General features: G+C 40.9%; 1 protein-coding gene across 19 annotated transcripts in view; it reads left to right on the forward strand.

Moving 5' to 3' along the window:
- The window catches only part of RBMS3 (RNA binding motif single stranded interacting protein 3), a 1620164-nt gene that overhangs the window by 1332910 nt on the left and 267261 nt on the right, over positions 1-19993 (forward strand). For all 19 annotated transcript variants that reach the window (XM_051858893.3, XM_089331200.1, XM_070072889.2 and 16 more), the window contains one exon: positions 6886-7043. In XM_051858893.3, coding sequence (XP_051714853.1) covers positions 6886-7043 — 158 coding nt within the window. The remainder of the gene's footprint in view (positions 1-6885; positions 7044-19993) is intronic.

A 19993-nucleotide genomic window follows, 5' to 3' on the forward strand; every position in this document is an offset into this window, starting at 1 on the left:
AAGGGCTATGGTGGTGTCCGGATCTCTGTGGCAGGAGCTTGTGTTTTCAGCGGGAGAAAACAGATGTACAGATGTGCCAAGCAAGGCACATTTTGATTGGAAAGGCTTGGAATCAGGCCGGCGTGGAAAGATGGGACTTGGTCATCTCAGACATACGTGTTGAAAGGACCCCTCGCTTCCGAGAGGGCTGTGCTGTACTCCGTGTCTGATGGTTGTCCTGGCTCCTTTTGTTTTGCTGGCTTGATTTTTCCATCTTTGCACAGGCCCAGCTCGCCCGCCATGTGGGGGTCTGCTCTGGCTTTGTTTTGCACAGGCACAGCCCCACCCTAACAAGCACACATTTAAAAACGCGATCAGCCTCACTGTTCAAAGCATAAGGTCAGGGAATTTTTGGTGCAACAGTGGGAAAGCGTGCCGAGAGGTCTTCACGTTTGGAATATCCGGGGAAAAACTGGTAAAAGGGCAGGCTGTTGTCAATGGCATACAATCCAAAACGTAATGTGGTGTCTATTCAATGTAATAAATAGTAATTGCATATATTTTCAGTTCATTTCATTTACTATTAATTTCTTTTTATTATGTTTTACAAATACTGGTCCACAATGGATAAAAAATAAAAACAGTCCCCACGTCATCTCCTGTACAGTTTGAGAAGCACAGCTTTAAAGACTGTTTAATGTCAACAATTACTTCTAGATTATTCGAAGTAGTTTTGTCAAACATGTTCTCAGCTTCTTAAGTGTTGAAATGTTGTTCCACTTATGGCTTTTTAAGTGGGGAAGTTTTGTTCTACTTACAGCCTTTTTTCAGAATGCTTTTCCCGTAACAGCTATAATGCATATTTAGAGCACACAGCTCCTGACATAACCTTTGATCTATATGTGAGCAATGGGCTTTGTCCTCTGTAAGCATTGCTTAACCACCTTGAAATGTTCTGGAGTTCTCAACTTGTTTTAACACTTCTAGAAAGCCCATGAGTGCCAGTGAATTCTGTTGTAGCTGTTTACATACATTAAAAACCTGAGGAAGAGGAAAACATTTCAGGGAAAAATAAATTATTTACATATTCTTGAAAAACAAAACAGGTCTCTGCTTCCACTAACAATTTGGGGGATTTTTTTTTTCTTTTTCACAATGTTTGATAAAATAAGCTAAAAATCTTTGTACAGAAAAAAATGTAGAATCAGACCAAAATAGAGTAGTGGTCGTGACATGCCCTTTTACAAAATATGAAGATATTTTGGTCAAACTTCATTTTATATCTTTGTCAAACCAGTGATTAATAATGCTATATTATTGTTGTTTTAATGATCTGTGGTTATCTTAAAATTTACTGTATATGGGTGAAATGGTCACTTTGCCATCTGATTATTGCTGATAGCCCTGGCCTACTTATTGCTAAACTGGAGTCTTCTTTTTATTTGTTGATTTCTTTGTTGAATGGAGTATTCAACCCTTGACTGTAAAGTTAATTAATAATATGTTAACTGAAATAGAAAGAAAGAAAGAAAAAAGGAAGGAAGGAAGGAAGGAAGGAAGGGAGGGAGGGAGGGAGGGAGAGGGAAGGAGGGAGGGAAATCATTATATTCTCAAAATTGCTACATTGAGTATGTTCTCTATTAATATCACATTAATATGAAAACATTAAGAATAAGAAAAAATGAAAGGGGCTGGCTCTGTGGCGCAACAAGGTTAACCCCCTGGCCTGAAGCGCCCGCATCCCATATGGGCGCCGGTTCGAGACCTGGCTGCTCCTCTTCTGATCCAGCTCTCTGCCATTGCCTGGGAAAGCAGTGGAAGAAGGCCCAAGTCCTTGGGCCCCTACAACCATGTGGGAGACCCAGAGGAAGCTCCTGGCTCCAGGCTTAGGATCCGTTCAGCTTGGCCATTGCAGCATTTGTGGAGTGAACCATGGGATGGAAGACCCTCTCACTCTCTGCCTCTCCTCTTTCTTTGTAACTCTGACTTTCAAATAAATAAATAAATCTTAAAAAAAAAAGAAAAAAGGAAAATGTAAAAATATACAAAATATCCTTTAAAAGTTCATGGAAAATACTTATAATTAAAAAGTCCATGGATTTCAAATTTTTGCACCAAAAGCAGCTTGTCTTTTAAGTCCATTTTCCAAGAACTTTTTGAAGTACCCATGAAGATGTATGATTTGTACTCACGTATTTTTATAAGCTAGTATACACTGCACAGCGCTCATTCAGTGACTGTATGTAGAATGCTAGCTAAGACTAAGAATTCTTTTCTCAAAATCTTCTGTGACTGAAGGTAATTCAGGAATAGACAAAAGAGAATAAAAACACAAATTGGTGGGTATTTATTTTTGTCTGTACTGACACAAAGGATCTTTAAAAGGTTGATGCAAAATGCGTGTTTTCTTTTAATTCCATTTTCTTATGAACTTTTTGAAGGCCTCTCATACTGCTTTGACCCAAACCTGCTGTTCACTAATCATTGCATTTTAGCTGTCATAAAGCCAGGGTCATGGATTGGTAAGAACATCGGTAGGACATAAACTCTATTTCCAGACTATTACTAATGAGTTGAATAGCCTTGGGCAAGTCATAACCATTCTCCTAGCTTCTATTTTTCTTCATCTGTTAGATGATAAGATTGTATAAGATAACCCCTTAGGTCCAGTATGAAGTTATGTGTCCATGAAAATTTGGGTAAAAAAAAAGATTTTTAAAGTGTTCTTTTAGATTGTATTTATCACATAAGAAACTTCCGGAAACTTAAAAGTTCTCATTTGTTTGTAATGCCAGTTGACTTATTGAAAATTATCATCCATTTAAATAATTTGATATGTAAATAAATTTGGAAGCAAAAATATAAATGTATGTACTGTTTTAAAGTTCACTGTAGGCAGAACTTAAGTTCTACTGTCATAAATATAGTCAAGACTAATATTGCACTTCCAAGGAATGAATTACTTTAAAAATAGCACTGCCTTGTGCTGTGTTCTTTGCAAGAATCCAAATTAAAGAAAAGCGCCACCCAATGCTGCACTGTCTCTGTGAATACAAATTACAGAGCTGGCCTTATCTGAATTTGGATTCGGAAGATAACTCACTGGGCAATCTTTTAGGCACTAAGCTCTGCATGTTTATTGTACACCGTTTTGAGAAGCTGCAGCGCACTCCACACACAGGGGATTTGGAAATGAATTTGAATTAGAATGCACTGGTGTACTGCGACCTAAAGAACAGACGATCTCTGTACGGAACTCCGGAACAGCGCAGTAAGCTGCTTGTGATTATGTAGTCTGTTAAGAGCATAGAGCCAAAGAACAGTGAGGAAATTCTAACGTGTTCAAGGGGTGGTCTCGTGCTGTGTCCAACTCCTTGGTAAGCTCTGGCTTATCATAGAGACTCCCAAATTGTGCAACACATGTTTCTCACGGAATTTGAGTAGATCTCGGCACATAGGACCGAGGCATCATGTCATAAAAAAGTCATTCCTTTCTCAATTCTCTTTCAATTTTGATTCTTCCCACTAGGAATATGTGTGTGTGTGTGTGTGTGTGTATGTCAACTTGAAGCTAATGTGCTTCTCACATCTCCCTTAAGTACAAATCTCTTTGGCGACAAAGAGTCAACCAGCAGTGTCAAAGCTTTCTGCAAACAAAGAGTATGTAGCTACAAATTAATAGCTTCAATTTGTTTGCTGTTCTTACAGTAAACTTTCATTAAGGGTAAATGAGACTGGCTTTTTAGTTATAGTAGCCATATAGTTTATTAAGTTTATTTAGCCCCCACCAAAGTATGTTGGTTTAGAGAAAACTTTTACATAAATAATAGCACACGGCTAGTAAACATCTTCTAATATTTGACAAACAAATGATTCAAGCTGGGGAGACTGGGCTGGTGGAAACATACCGAGCTGAAAGGTAGCAAAGTGGGGCACTCAATCTAACTTTGTCTCCGGTAATGGGATTGCCCTTTCAGCATGCTGGTGCTTTCTTGCTTCCTTTTCCTCATTATCCCATAGCTATAATGATATTCACCAAACTGTCCGTGGACTGATGATGTGAAGATTAAAAGTAAACGGTGATATTAAAATTCCATAAACATTCAAAGCTATATATACATGGAATTTATTGCTGTATACAAAATTCTTGACTTTTTCTCTAACCACTTAAGGGTGAGGACTGGGGAACAAGATCACAACTATTAAGAGAAGAATAATATTATCAGTTTTCCTATTAGGGTCCTACCACTTACTGGTGGTGGTAGTGGTGGTGAGTGAGTGTGTGTGTGTGTGTGTGTGAGGGAGAGAGAGAGAGAGAGAGAGAGAGAAAAGCTGACTTCATTTGTACAGTTACTATATATATACACTATTCTTAAATATTAAAATTGTAGTTGTCTTTTTCAGACTAATTGTATGTTTAGCTTTGCTATTTTCTACAGTAGCAAAATGCTTGAAAAGTAAATTATGGTTATTAAATGAACCTAATAATAGATCTTATTCATCTCAAGGCTTAATAAAAATATTATGACCTATCTGTGTATTTAGAGCTATTAAAAATAAAGGAATTTAATTTCATACCAGATTATTTTTTGACTTGAAATAATATTTGGAATTTTGTTTATCATACATTTCTTTGAGTTTAAAACTGCAAATTTTCTCATAATGTCTCATCTCATCTTAATTATTTTATTGATACATGATTCATTTCCTATAGACTGCAAAATTTCACTTTCTAATGTAATCTCTTACATATCCTGGAAGTTAAGGTTTTCTTCTGGTTAAAATAGAACAGTCCAATTAAATTTCTGATATATTTGTATACTTGTGATTAATCATATCACATTCATGGCTCTGTTTTTGAGACATATATTGGTATTTCAAAAAGTTTGTGGAAAATGATAGCAGATTCCCATGTATAGGATTGTCTTCAAAAACTTTGTGGAAAATATACATTATGAAAGAACTATTCATGGGTTTCAAAGACCATTCGCATCAGAGCAATACCTTTCAATTTTGTTTTGCACAAAAATTTTGGAGTGCTTCATACTGTACTAAGTTCCAACTTACCAATTTGTTCTATGAAACAGAGAATATTCATACACAAAAAATGCAAACAGTCATGGCTGGGTTTCCATCCTATTAAGCAAAGCATATTTAAGCATTATTGCTGCTGAATTAGAAAATGATAGACATCATAATCTTATTCATATAAAAATATTCAGGTTGTCTAGGATAATGATTCTCAAACTTGAGCGGTTGTAAGAATCACCTAGGCTGGCGCCGTGGCTCACTAAGCTAATCCTCCGCCTTGCGGCGCCGGCACACCAGGTTCTAGTCCCGGTCGGGGCGCCGCATTCTGTCCCAGTTGCCCCTCTTCCAGGCCAGCTCTCTGCTGTGGCCAGGGAGTGCAGTGGAGGATGGCCCAAGTGCTAGAGCCCTGCACCCACATGGGAGACCAGGATAAGTACCTGGCTCCTGCCATCGATCAGCGCGGTGCGTGCCAGCCACTGGAGGGTGAACCAACGGCAAAGGAAGACCTTTCTCTCTGTCTCTCTCTCTCTCACTGTCCACTCTGCCTGTCAAAAAAAAAAAAAAAAAAAAAAAAGAATCACCTAGAAGACTCGTCAAAGCACAGGTTGCTTCCTCTGCTCTCAGGTTCTGGATCACTGGTTCTAGTGTGGAACTGAGAATTTGTGCTTCTAAAAAACTTACCAGGTGATGCTGGGGCTCTTGCTGCAGTTCTAGAACCACCCTGTGAAAACCACTGGACTAGTGGAAGGCAGTAAAGATGGTGTAGCGCATGGGCCTTGGTGACAGGCCCAGTTTTCAGATGTAGCTTTGACACTTACTGACTATGTAGCTTCATCAGCAAAATCATTATATTGACTGGGACTATTGAATGAAAATTTAGCACCAATTACAGGAGGTATGCTGGTTGGAGCGATAATAGTGGAAGTCATAGTTACTGGTGGTAGAATATGATACAGTAGTCCCTCACCCTTTATTCAGGGTTTCCTTCAGTCAGCCAGGGTCCAAAAATTTTAAATAGAACATTCCAGAAATAAATAATTCATGAATTTTAAGTTGTACACTAATCTGTATAGTATATAAAATTTTATGCTGTCCATCTTGGGATGAAAATCATCCCTTTGTCATCATATCCATGCTGCATATTCCACTCATCCATTAATCACTCAGTAGCTTGTTTGAGTTATATCAGATAGACTATTTTGGTATTGTAGTGCCTGTGTACAAATAACCTTTATTTGACTTCAGAATGTCCCCAAAGCCCAAGAGTAATGATGCCAGCAATTCAGATATGCTAAAGGAAGCTGTGAAATGCTTCTTTTAAGTGAAAAGGTGAAAGTTCTCTGACATATAAGGCAAGAAAAAAATCAAATGCTGAGGCTGCTAGGATCTATCAAAAGTATAGATCTTTTTGTAAAAGTATGAAGAAGAAGGATTTTAGGCTGCGTTTGCAGTCACACTCAAGCTGCAAGAGTTAAGGCCAGTGCATGATAAATACTTAGTAAAGATAGACATGGTGCTAGATTATAGAGTTTGGTACTATCCTTGGTTTCACACATCCACTGAGGGCCTTGGGATGAATCCCAGGGGGCGACGGCATTATCCACAGAACCTTGGTTCGATTGCAATGAAAAGTTTATGAGTCTTTCCTAAGGAAAGCTGGTCAGAGAGCTTGGCTTCCACGGATGACGTTGTTTCTCTGAGGAGCATTACGCCTACGACAGGCATCTTGTAGGAGGAAGCAGTACCCCTAGTGAAAGTACTTTCCAGAGTGTTGGCAACTGGAATGCAGATTTCAGTAGCAGTGGAAGTTGCTCCGTTCCTGCAGTATTTCTCCATATTTAGAACTTCGTGCATTTGTTTCTTCCCTTCTCTTAGCAACAAGAGCAAGATCCAACAAACCTATACATCTCAAATCTCCCCATTTCTATGGACGAGCAGGAACTGGAGAACATGCTGAAACCCTTTGGACACGTCATCTCTACAAGAATACTAAGGGATGCCAATGGAGTCAGCCGAGGTGTTGGTTTTGCCAGGTAAAACTTTTGCTCTCTATGTAACATATCTCTCCTTGTTGTTCTCTTTTAATTCTATGTGCCCCTATATCCTACATATGTATCTGTGTACCAGTGCATTCTGTGCCCATCTATCCACAAGATCAGATGTTGCCAATTCCTGCCAGGAATAATGAATGCCCAATATCTCAGTGCAGAAGAACCTCTATAGTGAGCAAAGCATCCAAATGTTTTTGCATTGATTTTCAAATTACAGAGATGATAAGATTTATCAGTAAAGAAGAGAGAGGAATGGTTTAGAGTGTTAGGAAATTCCAAGGACCCCAGAAATATAAGATGAGGTCAAGGAGCCATTTGAAATTTGAAAGACACTGGCTGTGTGTTTTTGATATTTTAGGCAAAACAGAAAAAGAATTAATTTATTTCTTCCATTGTCAGAAAAGGAAGAGTAGTTTTCACTTGAACTTTAATGGAATGTTTACAAAGGAGAGTCTCAGCCAGGAATGGAGCTGAAATGGTTATACCTGCTGTGCTTTCATGGCAAACAAAGCTACAGAAACCAGAAAGAAAAAGAAAACTGTTCAGTGACAAAGAGGAACAGTAAAATCCCCTTGTCCATGGCTTGGTGAGTGGAAGTGTCTCGAGCTGACTTGACAGGGATGGGTGAATGGCTTGTAGGTGTCATCTGGAAGTTGGCTGGGTTGCAGACAGGTATATTCACCCAGGTTGAACTCTGCTATGGCTTAGGAAACCATTTCAAACCAAGTTCTGCTAACTCAGTTTGGATGATACCCGATATAATTGTCAGTAGAAGTTGATTTCTAATTTGGATTATTTGAGGTCATGAACTAGATCTTAGCATTCTTTCCTATCCTCATAATATTCTGCACATGGTGGATCAGTATAGACATATGAAAGGTATATACTTCAGTATTAGCAAAAAACAGAATGTATAAAATCTCCCTATATTCATGAAGCAGGTTGAAACTTTCAGAACAGTGACAAGTGTTGATTTTCATGGTCATGGCATAGTTGAAGAGACCATCTGTGTCTCTGAAATTTGCCCATGGTCATTCTTGGTTTGGTCTAGCCTGCTCTCCGAGGTCTGGGCATGTGGGAGAGTCTACTAGCATGATCATGTTTCACCTTGCACAACATGCACTTCCCTTTGATTCTCCCCAGTCTCTGTCCACCACACTCTGTCTCTGATGGATTTATGTCTGTACTCCTGATGAGAAATGCATACATTTCTGATAACTAATATACAGAATACAAAAGAAAATATAATTTGTTTGAGCAAAATTGACATTTGAGATTTGATTGTTGTTTATACTCCTTGTCTCTACTCTTAAGGAAGAGTATTTTCTATCTTCTATTTGTTGATTCTTTTTAGTGTAGGGTTAAGCTTCTGAATGTAAAGTAAATCGAAAGTATGTGATTGTAAAACTTGAAAGAAAAAATAAGAGATTGAAGAGGAGGAAGAGTGGGAAGGAGATAGGGATGGTAGGATGGGGAGTATCATGCTTTTAAAGCTGTATTTATGAAATACATGAGATTTGTTCCCTTTATATAAGTCAAAAAGTATAAAAAGTTTTAAAAAGCCATAACATTTCAAATTCATTAAGAGGACACTTTTTTTTAAAGATCTATGAGATTTAAAAAAAAAGAATTTTTGATACAATATATGTTAGTTTTTAAGGGCTACCATAACAAAATGCCACAGACTGGGGCTTAAATGGTGAACATTTATTTTCTCATCATTCTGGAGCCTGGAAGTCAGTGATCACATGTCTTTGAAGCTGTTTTCCTAGGAAGCCTCTCTCCTTAGCCATCTTCTCTCCACACCCTCACATGCTCTGCCCTCACTGCACATTGGATATTTTATCCCTACTCTGAATGCGGCCTCTCCCTCCTCCAGTATATGTTATGTGTAGACGCCACAGTGAGCCCTCAAAACTCTGACCTGATCATTTCAGGGTCCCACTCACAGTCCTCCCCTGTGGCCTGAGGGATTTCACTGGCCGGCCTTCCCAGCACTGTCCGTGGTGTCGCTTACTTCTCTGTCCTGGTCTCTTCCCGTGTCATGTGCAAGCAGCAAGCTGCCTTTCTGGACGGCTCGCTCTCTCCATAGCTTTTCCCGTGGGTTTTGCCCACATATTACTCCACTCTTTGCTTCAGTGTCCTTTCTTCAAAGAATGTCATTGACCTCCAACCCTGGCCTTCAGAAAAAGCTGGATGCTCTTGTTATAACTAACAACAGTTTCATGCGTTTGTTTTCAAACAAAATTCACACAATTGCAGTGAGTTTATTTAACTCCTGTATTTACCCACTAGATTGCATATTTCCTTAAATAAAGTTTCTTTCTTCATTGTTACATGGATGGGTGGGTGGTTGGTTGCAAGATTCCGTGATTACTGTTCTTTGAAGTTTCTAAATAGCTAAACGCAATAATCTTTGAGAAATTTGACTTGTTTGAATTCTCAGTCATGTCCCAATACAGAAAGATCTCTGTACTCCAAATCATGTATTTTTCAATTTTAGAAGTGACAAATGAATTGAAAAGGAAAACAAAGTTTCAAGTCAAATCAATGATTTCTTATGCTTAAGAAATAAAGGAAATTTAAGTCTGCCTCTCTTCTATAAGAATCCAGAAAATTGACACTGAATGAATATTTCATTCTCCATATATCTTTTATTTTCAATTCTGAGGCGCAGAATTAACCTACTTTGATGGGTTAAGAAAATGATTTTAACTATACCATATGTAAGGAGGCCTTCCTAAATTCTTAATTCCTCACACGTTAACATTTGTTTACATCTTTCCAAACAGTTATGACCACTGCCTGAATTAACTTGATTATTTACAATGTAACCCTCTCAAAAGGGTTCCTCCTATTTAAATGCCATCTCCTCTCTTTTACTACTCAGCCTTTGTCTTCTGGAACTCCAACTTTGAACCACAGAACATACAAAATAATTTCAATCACTGTTTTCTCAATTCTCCCAAGGATAGTGCATAGCAAGTGAGAGAAGTTACTGGACAGTGTGCAGATGTCTTTGGCTGATGGGTTTCAAAGTGTGGTTACCAGAACACCAGCTTCAACATTACCTGAGAACATGTTAGAAATGCAGGCTTTTCCACCCCTGACCCATTGAATCAGCAGTTTTGGTGAAGGGGGTGGCCATCAGTCTGTAGTCTGTACTCATCTGCTAACAAGCACCGTTTCAGATGCCAACTCTGTTCTCTGCCTTAGGGCTTTACAACTAGTTCCCAGGGTCATCCCAAGGTCTGTCACAACTTGGACTGCTGACCCCATTCTGAGGGGTCTCCTTCAGTATATCTGGGGTAGGACCCAGCGATTTGCATTTTTTTTTTGACAGGCAGAGTGGATAGTGAGAGAGAGAGACAGAGAGAAAGGTCTTCCTTTGCTGTTGGTTCACCCTCCAATGGCTGCCGTGGCTGGTGCGCTGTGGCCGGTGCACCGCGCTGATCCGAAAGCAGGAGCCAGGTACTTATCCTGGTCTCCCATGGGGTGCAGGGCCCAAGCACTTGGGCCATCCTCCACTGCACTCCCTGGCCACAGCAGAGAGCTGGCCTGGAAGAGGGGCAACCGGGACAGAATCCGAGTCGCTAGGGGATGCTAACATTTGACCACGGTGTAACAGCTATCTGTGATTTTTCCAGATGGAGTTGATTTCTGTTGTTTCCTCTATCCAATTGTATCACCTTCTCAAAATGTACTAATCACAAGTACGTCTCTGTTTCTGTTTCCCCCTGGGTAGAGACTTTCCCTTATTCTTCATATCTGTTCAGCACCTATCATGCTGTCTGCCATAGAACTGGCCAGCTCAAAATTTGGGGGTACTTTTTGTTTGCTTTTGACTCTAGTAGTAAGCAAGGAGATGATATTTCATAATTATAAGCCAATTCTGAGATAGAAAGTCCTGAGAGACCAGGGAAAGCTAGAGTACCACCTGCTCAACTCATATTGCTTTACAAATTGTCTGATTTTCTCAAAGTTCACAGTGCCCTAGGCCTTAGAACTGTGTCTAAGTCATTGTCCTTATTGCATGAATTTATGACTATCTCAATTCACAAAACCTGAATAATTCCTTCTGCAGGATTCATTTTGAATATTACTATTGACCACTTCCAATGATCAGATCCAGTCTTTAAGTTCACCTACAAGAGATCTTGAACGTCTTTCGACTAAAAAGAAAAGCCTGCATTATTTTACTTGCAAGCTATCCGTTAATCTCCTTTGGTAACCATCTTTTCAAAGTACAAAGAGTTAAAACACTGAACTTCAAAGCATTAAAATGAATGCCAGTAGGGCACAGAGACAGCAACATTACCAGGTTTTCAAAGTCCCAGAAGCCCTAAATAGTGTCTGAAATTACATATATTTCATTTTGTATGTTTTTTTTCCTCTCTTGTATCTTAAAACAATTTGGTAAGACCCACCACCCTCCAGGCAGCATTTTATAGCCACGTCATAAACCTCTAAAAACCAGAAGTTTACGGTGGGAATAACTGCTCCTGCAGAGGTAACGGGTGCCAACAGGCTGCCTTGCCTACGAGGGCGAGGATCAGAGCATAAATCAGTCAGAGTCTGGAGGGGCAGGACTTTGTGTTCATGGGATCCATTTCCCATTCCCAGAAACCTGAGACCGTTTGTCCTGCAAACATCACATTGACAGAGTGCTATGAGAGGCCAGTAAAGAATAACCCTGCTTGGAGAAAGGATGGGGGGTGAACATTCATAATTAATCCAGCTTCAACATCTGGGAACGTACAACGTCTTAAGAAGTACATTTACTGTCCCCTGGTGAGCCAAAGAGCGTGAGAGAGCCCTGAACACAGGGACCTTTGTATTTTGTAGTGTTTTCACCCCTCTTCAGCACTCTTAATTTCATTCTCATGGAACCTTGTTTGAATGACTTTTCCCATATGTTCAGCCTTGGGTTCCACCTCTCTCTCCTGGAAGAGTGAGTTTTTACATAAATCAATACAATTCTTCTTTTCTTTGACTCTATAGAAAAAAAAATAATGGTGGTAATAAGCAGACAAATACTAGCCTGATCACTCATAATTAGCACACAAAGCAAGTTAGAAGTATTCCTTTTGTATTTTCTGCAAATAACTTGACTATCATTAAATTTTTATAGATTTGCTTTCTGTTGCCTGCTGTTTCTTCTTGCTCCTGATCTTGTACTTCCTGAAACATGAGGGTAATGAGAACCTTGATTCAGAATAAATACGTTGAAAATAGGGGGAATTTTGAAACTAATTAAGCAAATGCCAGTGTTTCCTTTATGTGCAAATTAATAATCCTCTCAATTGACCATCAGATCAGTTAAAATTTGTTTCTATTGTTTGGAATATTTTTTGATTATTACTGCCTTGCCATATTCATGTCAACAAACCTCCCTTGCAGTTTTAGTGATTCCTATGCCATTCCTTTACTATGACAAACACTTAGAACTGGGAAATCAAATGTGACCCAAGAAAACCTCTGAGGTGTAATTTTATCATCTCCAAACTGCACATGCGTTTGCACATTTGCTGAGACTGAAGACAGTTCGTTTTGGTAATTTCAATTCCTCGTGCAATTGCCCACAGATGTGGTCTGCTAGAGACGCTGGAGAGGGTACTGCCGGTCTCCCTCCAGCTCCTTCAACTTAGTTCTGTTTTGTGTGTCTCTTCTTTTACGTTCCTCTGTTTCTCTCATTGGCTTTCTTCCTCATTCTGATGAAAGTGATGATCATGACTGAAGAAGGCAGAGCATTCAGCTTGCTTTTCCATATATGCAGTCTTGGGCTTGAAAACCGAAATCAACAAAACAGTGAAATATATCAAAGCATTTCTCAGTCTGAAATTTCCTGGAATCGAGCCTTGTTTTATATACATTTTTATAAAAATCCGGGGAAGGGGAAAACACATGCACTGTATTGCTTTATTTAAGAAACGAAAGTGACTATATTCCAAAGACTGCCCTTTGTGGAATGAGAAGGGAGTTCTGACCCGTGTGGTCTGAATTTGGAGAACTCTGTTATCGCCAGATTGGAAATACGCTTAGGCCCTGTAAGATCCATTTTCCTGTACCTGTCTAGGCATAAAGTGTGACAGGAACCTGAGGCATCAAAATGGCTGGGGGATCTAAGGCCAGTTCTGCTTTTGGCCAACAGAGAAGAAAGACTTTGAAATATCTTTTGGACTCCAGATATGATTCTCTTTTTCTCTTTCCCACACTTTCAACTCTCTGAGTTGGGCCAGCCCATCTGCCCTCTGCATCTCTGGTTCTGAGCACAGCCAGCTCTACCCGGCGCAGGAATACCTGAGTTGGCTTCCTGGTTTCGCCCTTCCTACCTGTGCTCTTGGATTAGTTACGTAAACACTCTGAGTTCCTTTTATAGACATATAAGATTCCTTCTTCCATACATATGTCATGTGTGTTCCTAAATTGTTCTAGATGAATAAATTCAGAGATATGCACAAAAGAAAATATTTGGTTTTATGAAGCCACACTCCCCTGCCTGGATTTGGGAGGGTGACAATAATTATATAGTGAACAGGTAAACAAATATCAAATAATTTTATCAAATAATTAAAATATTACAAAGAAAAAACACATTAGGGTGTGATAGAAAGTATGGGGAGATTAGAAGTGGGAGGTTGGGGCGGGGAAGCTGACTGAACAAGAAATATTTAAACTGAAATTCAAATGATAAGAAGGAGCCACTCACAGGAATCTCTTGATGGGGGAGGAGGAGAGGGATGAAAAAAACCTTGTCATAGAGAATGGGAGTAGAAAATCTAAGGTATCATTAAGTTTGGCACAGTTGGGGAACAGAAAGGAAATAAAGTTGTTAGCCCACAGAGCAAGGGAAAGAGATAAAATAGACAATAATATCTGTGAATGAAATATAGCTGCAGCTCAAAGAGATTGATTATAATTCTCTTGAAATAATAGTCTCTTATTTATTTTTTTATTTTGTTATTTTTTGCCAGGCAGAGTTAGACAGTGAGAGAGAGAGACAGAGAGTTATAAACAGTGAGAGAGACAGAAAGAAAGGTCTTCCTTTTCCGTTGGTTCACCCTCTAATGACTGCTGCGGCCAGTGTACCACGCTGATCCGAAGCCAGGAGCCAGGTGCTTCTTCCTGGTCTCCCATGCGGGTGCAGGGCCCAAGCACTTGGGCCATCCTCCACTGCACTCCCGGGCCACAGCAGAGAGCTGGACTGGAAGAGGAGCAACCGGGACAGAACCAAAGCCCCGACCGGGACTAGAACCCTGGGGTGCTGGCGCCACAGGCAGAGGATTAGCCTATTGAGCCACGGGGCCGGCCAAAATAATAGTCTCTTAAACGAAAATACCTCCAATAAAATGTTTTTAAAATACTTTTAAATGAAAGTCTCTTAGAAATAATTACTCGGCTGGCGCCACAGCTCAATAGGCTAATCCTCCACTTGCGGCACCGGCACCTTGGGTTCTAGTCCCCGTCAGGGCGCTGGATTCTGTCCCTGTCGCCCCTTTTCCAGGCCGGCTCTCTGCTGTGGCCCGGGAGTGCAGTGGAGGGTGGTCCAGATCCTTGAGCCCTGCACCTGCATGGGAGACCAGGAGAAGCACCTGGCTCCTGCCATCGGATTAGCGCGGTGCGCTGGCTGCAGCGGCCATTGGAGGGTGAACCAACGACAAAGGAAGACCTTTCTCTCTGTCTCTCTCTCTCACTGTCCACTCTGCCTGTCAAAAAAAAAAAAAAAAAAAAAAAAGTAATGCAATATGGAGTTATTTAATGGCAGAACCTTTTCAGACAAGTTCTTTAGACCTATACTCATTGATTTCTCTCTTTACATCAATTTAATTTTTGATGTTTCATTTTCTTCCATTTGTTTACTGAAACTTTTGGAAACATCAACTTGCTAAAAGATAGTTGTATTACAATGCGTGTAGGCAAGGGTCCCCACTGGGGTAGTCAGCTTATCGAACTGATCGACATGGTTTTCAGATTCAGTGTAAGACAGATTTTTTTTTTCTTACATTTTCTTGAAACACACAGCCTCTAGGATGATTTTTTTATCCCTCTATTGTTCATGGTTTTATGGTGTAACCATCGTGGTGTTGGCTGGAAGCAGAATTTCACACCAACTGATGCAACTAAAAACATTAGATTGAAGCAGTGTTGAGAGAAATGTGGTCAGTTCAGGGAACTGACAAAGGGTTGTGGAGGTAACCAGACAGGAGCAACAGAGGGAATCCCAGGAGGGAGAGTGTTCAAGAGCCACCAGAGGGCCCTTGGAGCAGGGGCTGCGTGGAAGAGCCGGGATGAGAAAAGCAGCAGCCCTGCCAGACATGTGCAGTGCTCAAGTAAGGAGGGGACACAGTGACTCCTGCTTCTCTCTGCTCCTGCCTTTTGCTCTCCTTTCACCTCCTCATGGGTGGAACCTAATGGGAAGACAGCAGATAAAAGACCAAAAATGACACGTGCTGTAGAAGAGTGCACAGAGCAGAAGACGTATGAGTCATGCTTCAAAAAAATCAGGGAAATACATATTATGAAAAAACTATGTATGCATTTCAACTTGTTGGTCCCAAAATAAGCTTAGCTTTCAAATTTCACTTTTCGACGAACTTTTTGGAGTACCCTCATATAAGGGAGGGTCAAACAAAAACACCAGCACACATGACTGAATTAACATTTTTCCCCCTTGATGACAATATTAGAAAAAAAGCAGTTCAAATGTAGTGATAAACATCACTGACTAATTGGCCTTAGGATTGTCAATTGATCCAAGTGGTAGGGCTCATGGTGAACTGGCTTCGTTTGAAGAAAGCAGCTGCTTTTCAATTCCAGTGCATGGTTGCTATTTTTTCCTGAAACCACTCTGACACCAAATGTGTGACTAACTATGTCACATCCATGTTGTTTTTGCATACTGATTTTCCAGGCTTTTCTGACCACAACGAGAAGTCCCACAGCTCAATTTTATGCTGTCACTAACTACCTGGAGTCAATCACACAGCACAGATATAAGGGCTTAGTCCCAGGGCAGCGGCCATCAGGGTGCCCAGGATAATCACGCTTCTTCCTGGCCAGCTACAAGTTTGGGAATTGTCAGAAATGCGCCTCCCCCTTTCCCAGGTTCAATAATATGCCTTAAGAACTCATGTAAACACTTTACGTATGTGAACTGATTAATGTAAAGGCTACAGCTCAGGAACAACTAGATAGAGATGCATAGGAAAAGGTGTGAGAAGGGGGTGTGGAGCTTGGTTGCCCTCTCTGGGCTCATCACTTTCCTTCACACAGATGTGTTCACCCACCTGGAAGCTCAGGAATTCAGTGTGTAGCCATGACTGATGAAATCACTGGGCATTCTTGGTGGGACATTATCTCTGGACCCTCTCCAGTCCTCAGAGGCTGGAGGGTGGAGCTGGAAGTTCCAGCCCACTAATCACGTCTTGGTCTCTCTGGTGACCAACTCTACTGAGTAGCTGACTCTAACTGGGAGCCTTACCCAGAGTGACCTCATTAGCATAAACTCAACTGTTGTGAGTGGCAAAACATACTCTTATCATTTAAGAAATTCCAAGAATTTTAAAATCTTTGAGCTAGGAACCTGACACAAAAAATTGGTATGTTTTTATTATGCCGCAGTTTCCATGCAGAAAACATGGGTCAGTCTATCCCATTTTCCAAAAGGACTCAGAAAGTTAATTTTGATGTGAAAAATCTCCCAATTAATAAACAATCACAACCATCTCAAATTCTCCAAAAAACTCTGTGTGGTCTACACTCCATATACTTGTTGAATTTGCTGCACAGCTTCCATTGTGAGATACTTGATGTAGAATTTAATAATGGTATCTTTCACCCTGGTTGCACCCTGGAATCACCTGGGTAACTAGGTAAACTTTGAGCTGGGCCTCACGCCAAAACATTTACGTCAGACTCTCCTGGACTGGCCCCAGACACAAGTATTTTTTTTTTTAAGTTTCCTAATAGTTTAAATGTACAGTGATTTGTTTAAAATCAACTTTTATTTTGGAGTAAGTTAACACTTATGGGAAAGTTATAAAGATTATACATAGTTCCGGGATATCACAAAACCAGTTCACTCCCTGCCCCCCCCCCCCATTTTTAATGCTTTACATCACCAAAGCACATTTGGCAAAATTAAGAAAACTGACATTGGTATATTACTGGTAACTAAACTCCAGACTCTATTTGAATTGTTCCAATTTTTCCATGAATGTTTACTTTCTCTTCCAAGTTCCAATGCAGGATAGCATGATGCATTTAGTTTTCTCAGCTCACCAGCCCCCCTGTCTGTGACAGTTTTTTTGGCTCTCTTTGTTCCCCTTGCAGGATACTCACCCCTTGCCCTAGAGTTTGTTGCCGAACCTAAAGACTCCTGAGTCTGCTCACCAAATGAGCAATGAGAAAGGAATCTGACAGCTATCACTCAATTCCCAGACTCCCTAAGGGATTGCCAGTGGGAAGTCTTCAGGTTATACTTGGAACTAAGCAGCTAAGATCAGGTCCTGTGTAGGTCTCTGATTGGTCCACGGGGTTTGTGGTCTCCCTCTGGTTTGTCAGCGACAGGACGCTAATGTGTTCTTTTGAAAATACTATGGCATCAGGGTAGTTGCTTATTTCTCTGTTTGATCCTGACCTGGAGTTCCTGTGAAGCCTCGCAGAATAGGTCAAGCAGTAGGATATCAACTATAGGGGTGATGATTGATTTCTGAATCTGGTGACCTGGGGTCGTGCAGGGCTGGTCTGACCCTTGAAGCATTCCCTTAACTTAGAGAGCTAATCTTCAGTATGGAGTTGACTTGTCATCATCAAGGTGAAGACAGAGAAACTGCAAGGTAGGGGAGATCTGGGGCCTGAAAACACAAACATCAAAAGCAGTAGACACAGGGCCTTGGTGTCAGGTTTGCTTGACCTGTTTCTCATGCAAAGACCCACATTGTGCATGGGTTTTTGTAAAGAACAGCACAGAGGTGAAGTGCCCATCTTGTCACATCACACCAGAGTATGTCTCTGTCGTTGGAGACCACTGGTCAGGTGAAAAGTGACCTGATGAAGTGGACTTAGCACGACCCATCTGCCTGCAGAATATGAGATGCCACAGACAGCACAGGAAACCATGAGATGGCGTGACCAGCAGTGCAGCTCTACCTCTCCCCAGCAAACCATCTGAATGGAGACTCTGGAGATTCGGGTCTCTTCCAGTCCGCAGGAATGCCAACCAGACTCCGCATGTTAGTTTCTTCATCTGTGCAATGTAGAAGTTGCTATCTGAGGCCAATCCAGTCTTGAAATTATGTGACTCTAGAACTTTGGGATGGGGTCTCATTGGTCAACTGTTGTCCCAACTCCCATTTCTCAAGAAGAATGTGTTGTGACGCTAAGCAGTGTCCCAACAAAATGCCTGGGCGTCTGCAAAAGGGATGGCATGGTCTTTTCTCTGCTTCACTATTTGGCATTCGTAATGCTTGTATCCTAAAAATGCCACACGCTTGGCAGGACGAAAACAAATTGCAAAAACTGAGAAAACTCAACTTATTCATTCGTCCTTGTTCCTCGGACTCACCATGATTTCTGCCATTACAATGGATTAAGAACTGAATGACATAATTTGTTTTTGAAATGTCAGAGGACGGCACATGTTAGTACTTTTCATAATCTTTTAATGATGACTCTTTGCGTAGATCTTACCGGAATTGAGGATGCTGGGTGCGCATTGTTGGGTCATTTAAGTTGCCAATAATTTGTCCGGAGCCTGTGATTGCAAAACCACACAGATTTCACAATACTGGAAACCTCTAATTAACCACAATAAATGACAGGGCAGATTTGTTTTAAATGCATGGTTCATAATGCTTTAAGATCGTAAGCTGGAAGATTCTCTATTGAGGTGAAATAGGTAGGTAGGCTGCAGATGGGTTGGCAAAGTACATTTGCACTTCTGCATGTTAAATTTGAACCAGAACCATCTAGTGATATTGGATCAAATGCTCATCTGATGTAATATTCCTGTGGAAATGGTATTGGCTGTGAAAAGAGCTCTTCTTAGTAGCTGTTGTTGTTGAAGAAGAAAAGAAGAAGCAGAAGAAGCAGCAACAGAAACAGTAGAATTTGGTGGTCACTTCTAGGCACCGAGACAAGAGTAAATGTCAAGAAGGACTTTAATGTGTGTTTATATTTAAACACCAGAACTCACAGAAAACCCTGAAGCTTTGTACAATGACTAGCGCCTTGTAAGAGCCTCATTAATATATTGTTAGATGGACAGTTGGCGGGGCAACTCGAGCTGTTCTAAGGGATGCAAGAGAGTTCAGAACTACCGAGGAAGAACAGATACAGTGACAGTGATTCTGTCTGAAAGGGACGTGGCAATGCAGCTGGATCTGCTGTGCTGTCTTTGCAGCCTCTCCTGACAATGTTGGTGCCAGTTTCAACCCACGAGTATGCAGGATTGCAGATACCTCAAGCTGGCGGTTCCGAGCAGTTGATTGTGAAACCGCGGAAGAAAATGGGCACATTCTTCCTAAGATGGCTTCTCACAGGCACCCTCCTTCCCCCTGCTCCCCGGGTATCACTTTGTCCCATTTCCACGTGATATGCATGAGGAACATGGAGTCTTTTCCCCGTGGCAGCTCCTACAGTGCCATCTTAGCTGGGACTGTTGTGCCATGGTAAAGTGTGCCCTGTGTCTTAAAATGAAATTGTCACTGCTGGGTGGTGCAGCATAACATGGTTTGACACTAAGCGCTGGCAGCTACAGAAAACAGACTTTTATTGCATTATTCTTTCGGAGACTCTGAAGTCTCTAAAGGCTCACAGCAGACATTCACTTAGTTAAATCTGAATGAACCCGAAGTGAGTGAATCCACACTGGCTGCCGTCTTTGTGTTCCTAGAAACAGCCCCCATCCAGCTTGATACGCCTGTAAAACA

The sequence above is a fragment of the Oryctolagus cuniculus genome, chromosome 4, assembly GCF_051225735.1.
Source record: "Oryctolagus cuniculus isolate XC-2025 breed Fujian yellow rabbit chromosome 4, ASM5122573v1, whole genome shotgun sequence".
Lineage (NCBI taxonomy): Eukaryota > Metazoa > Chordata > Mammalia > Lagomorpha > Leporidae > Oryctolagus > Oryctolagus cuniculus.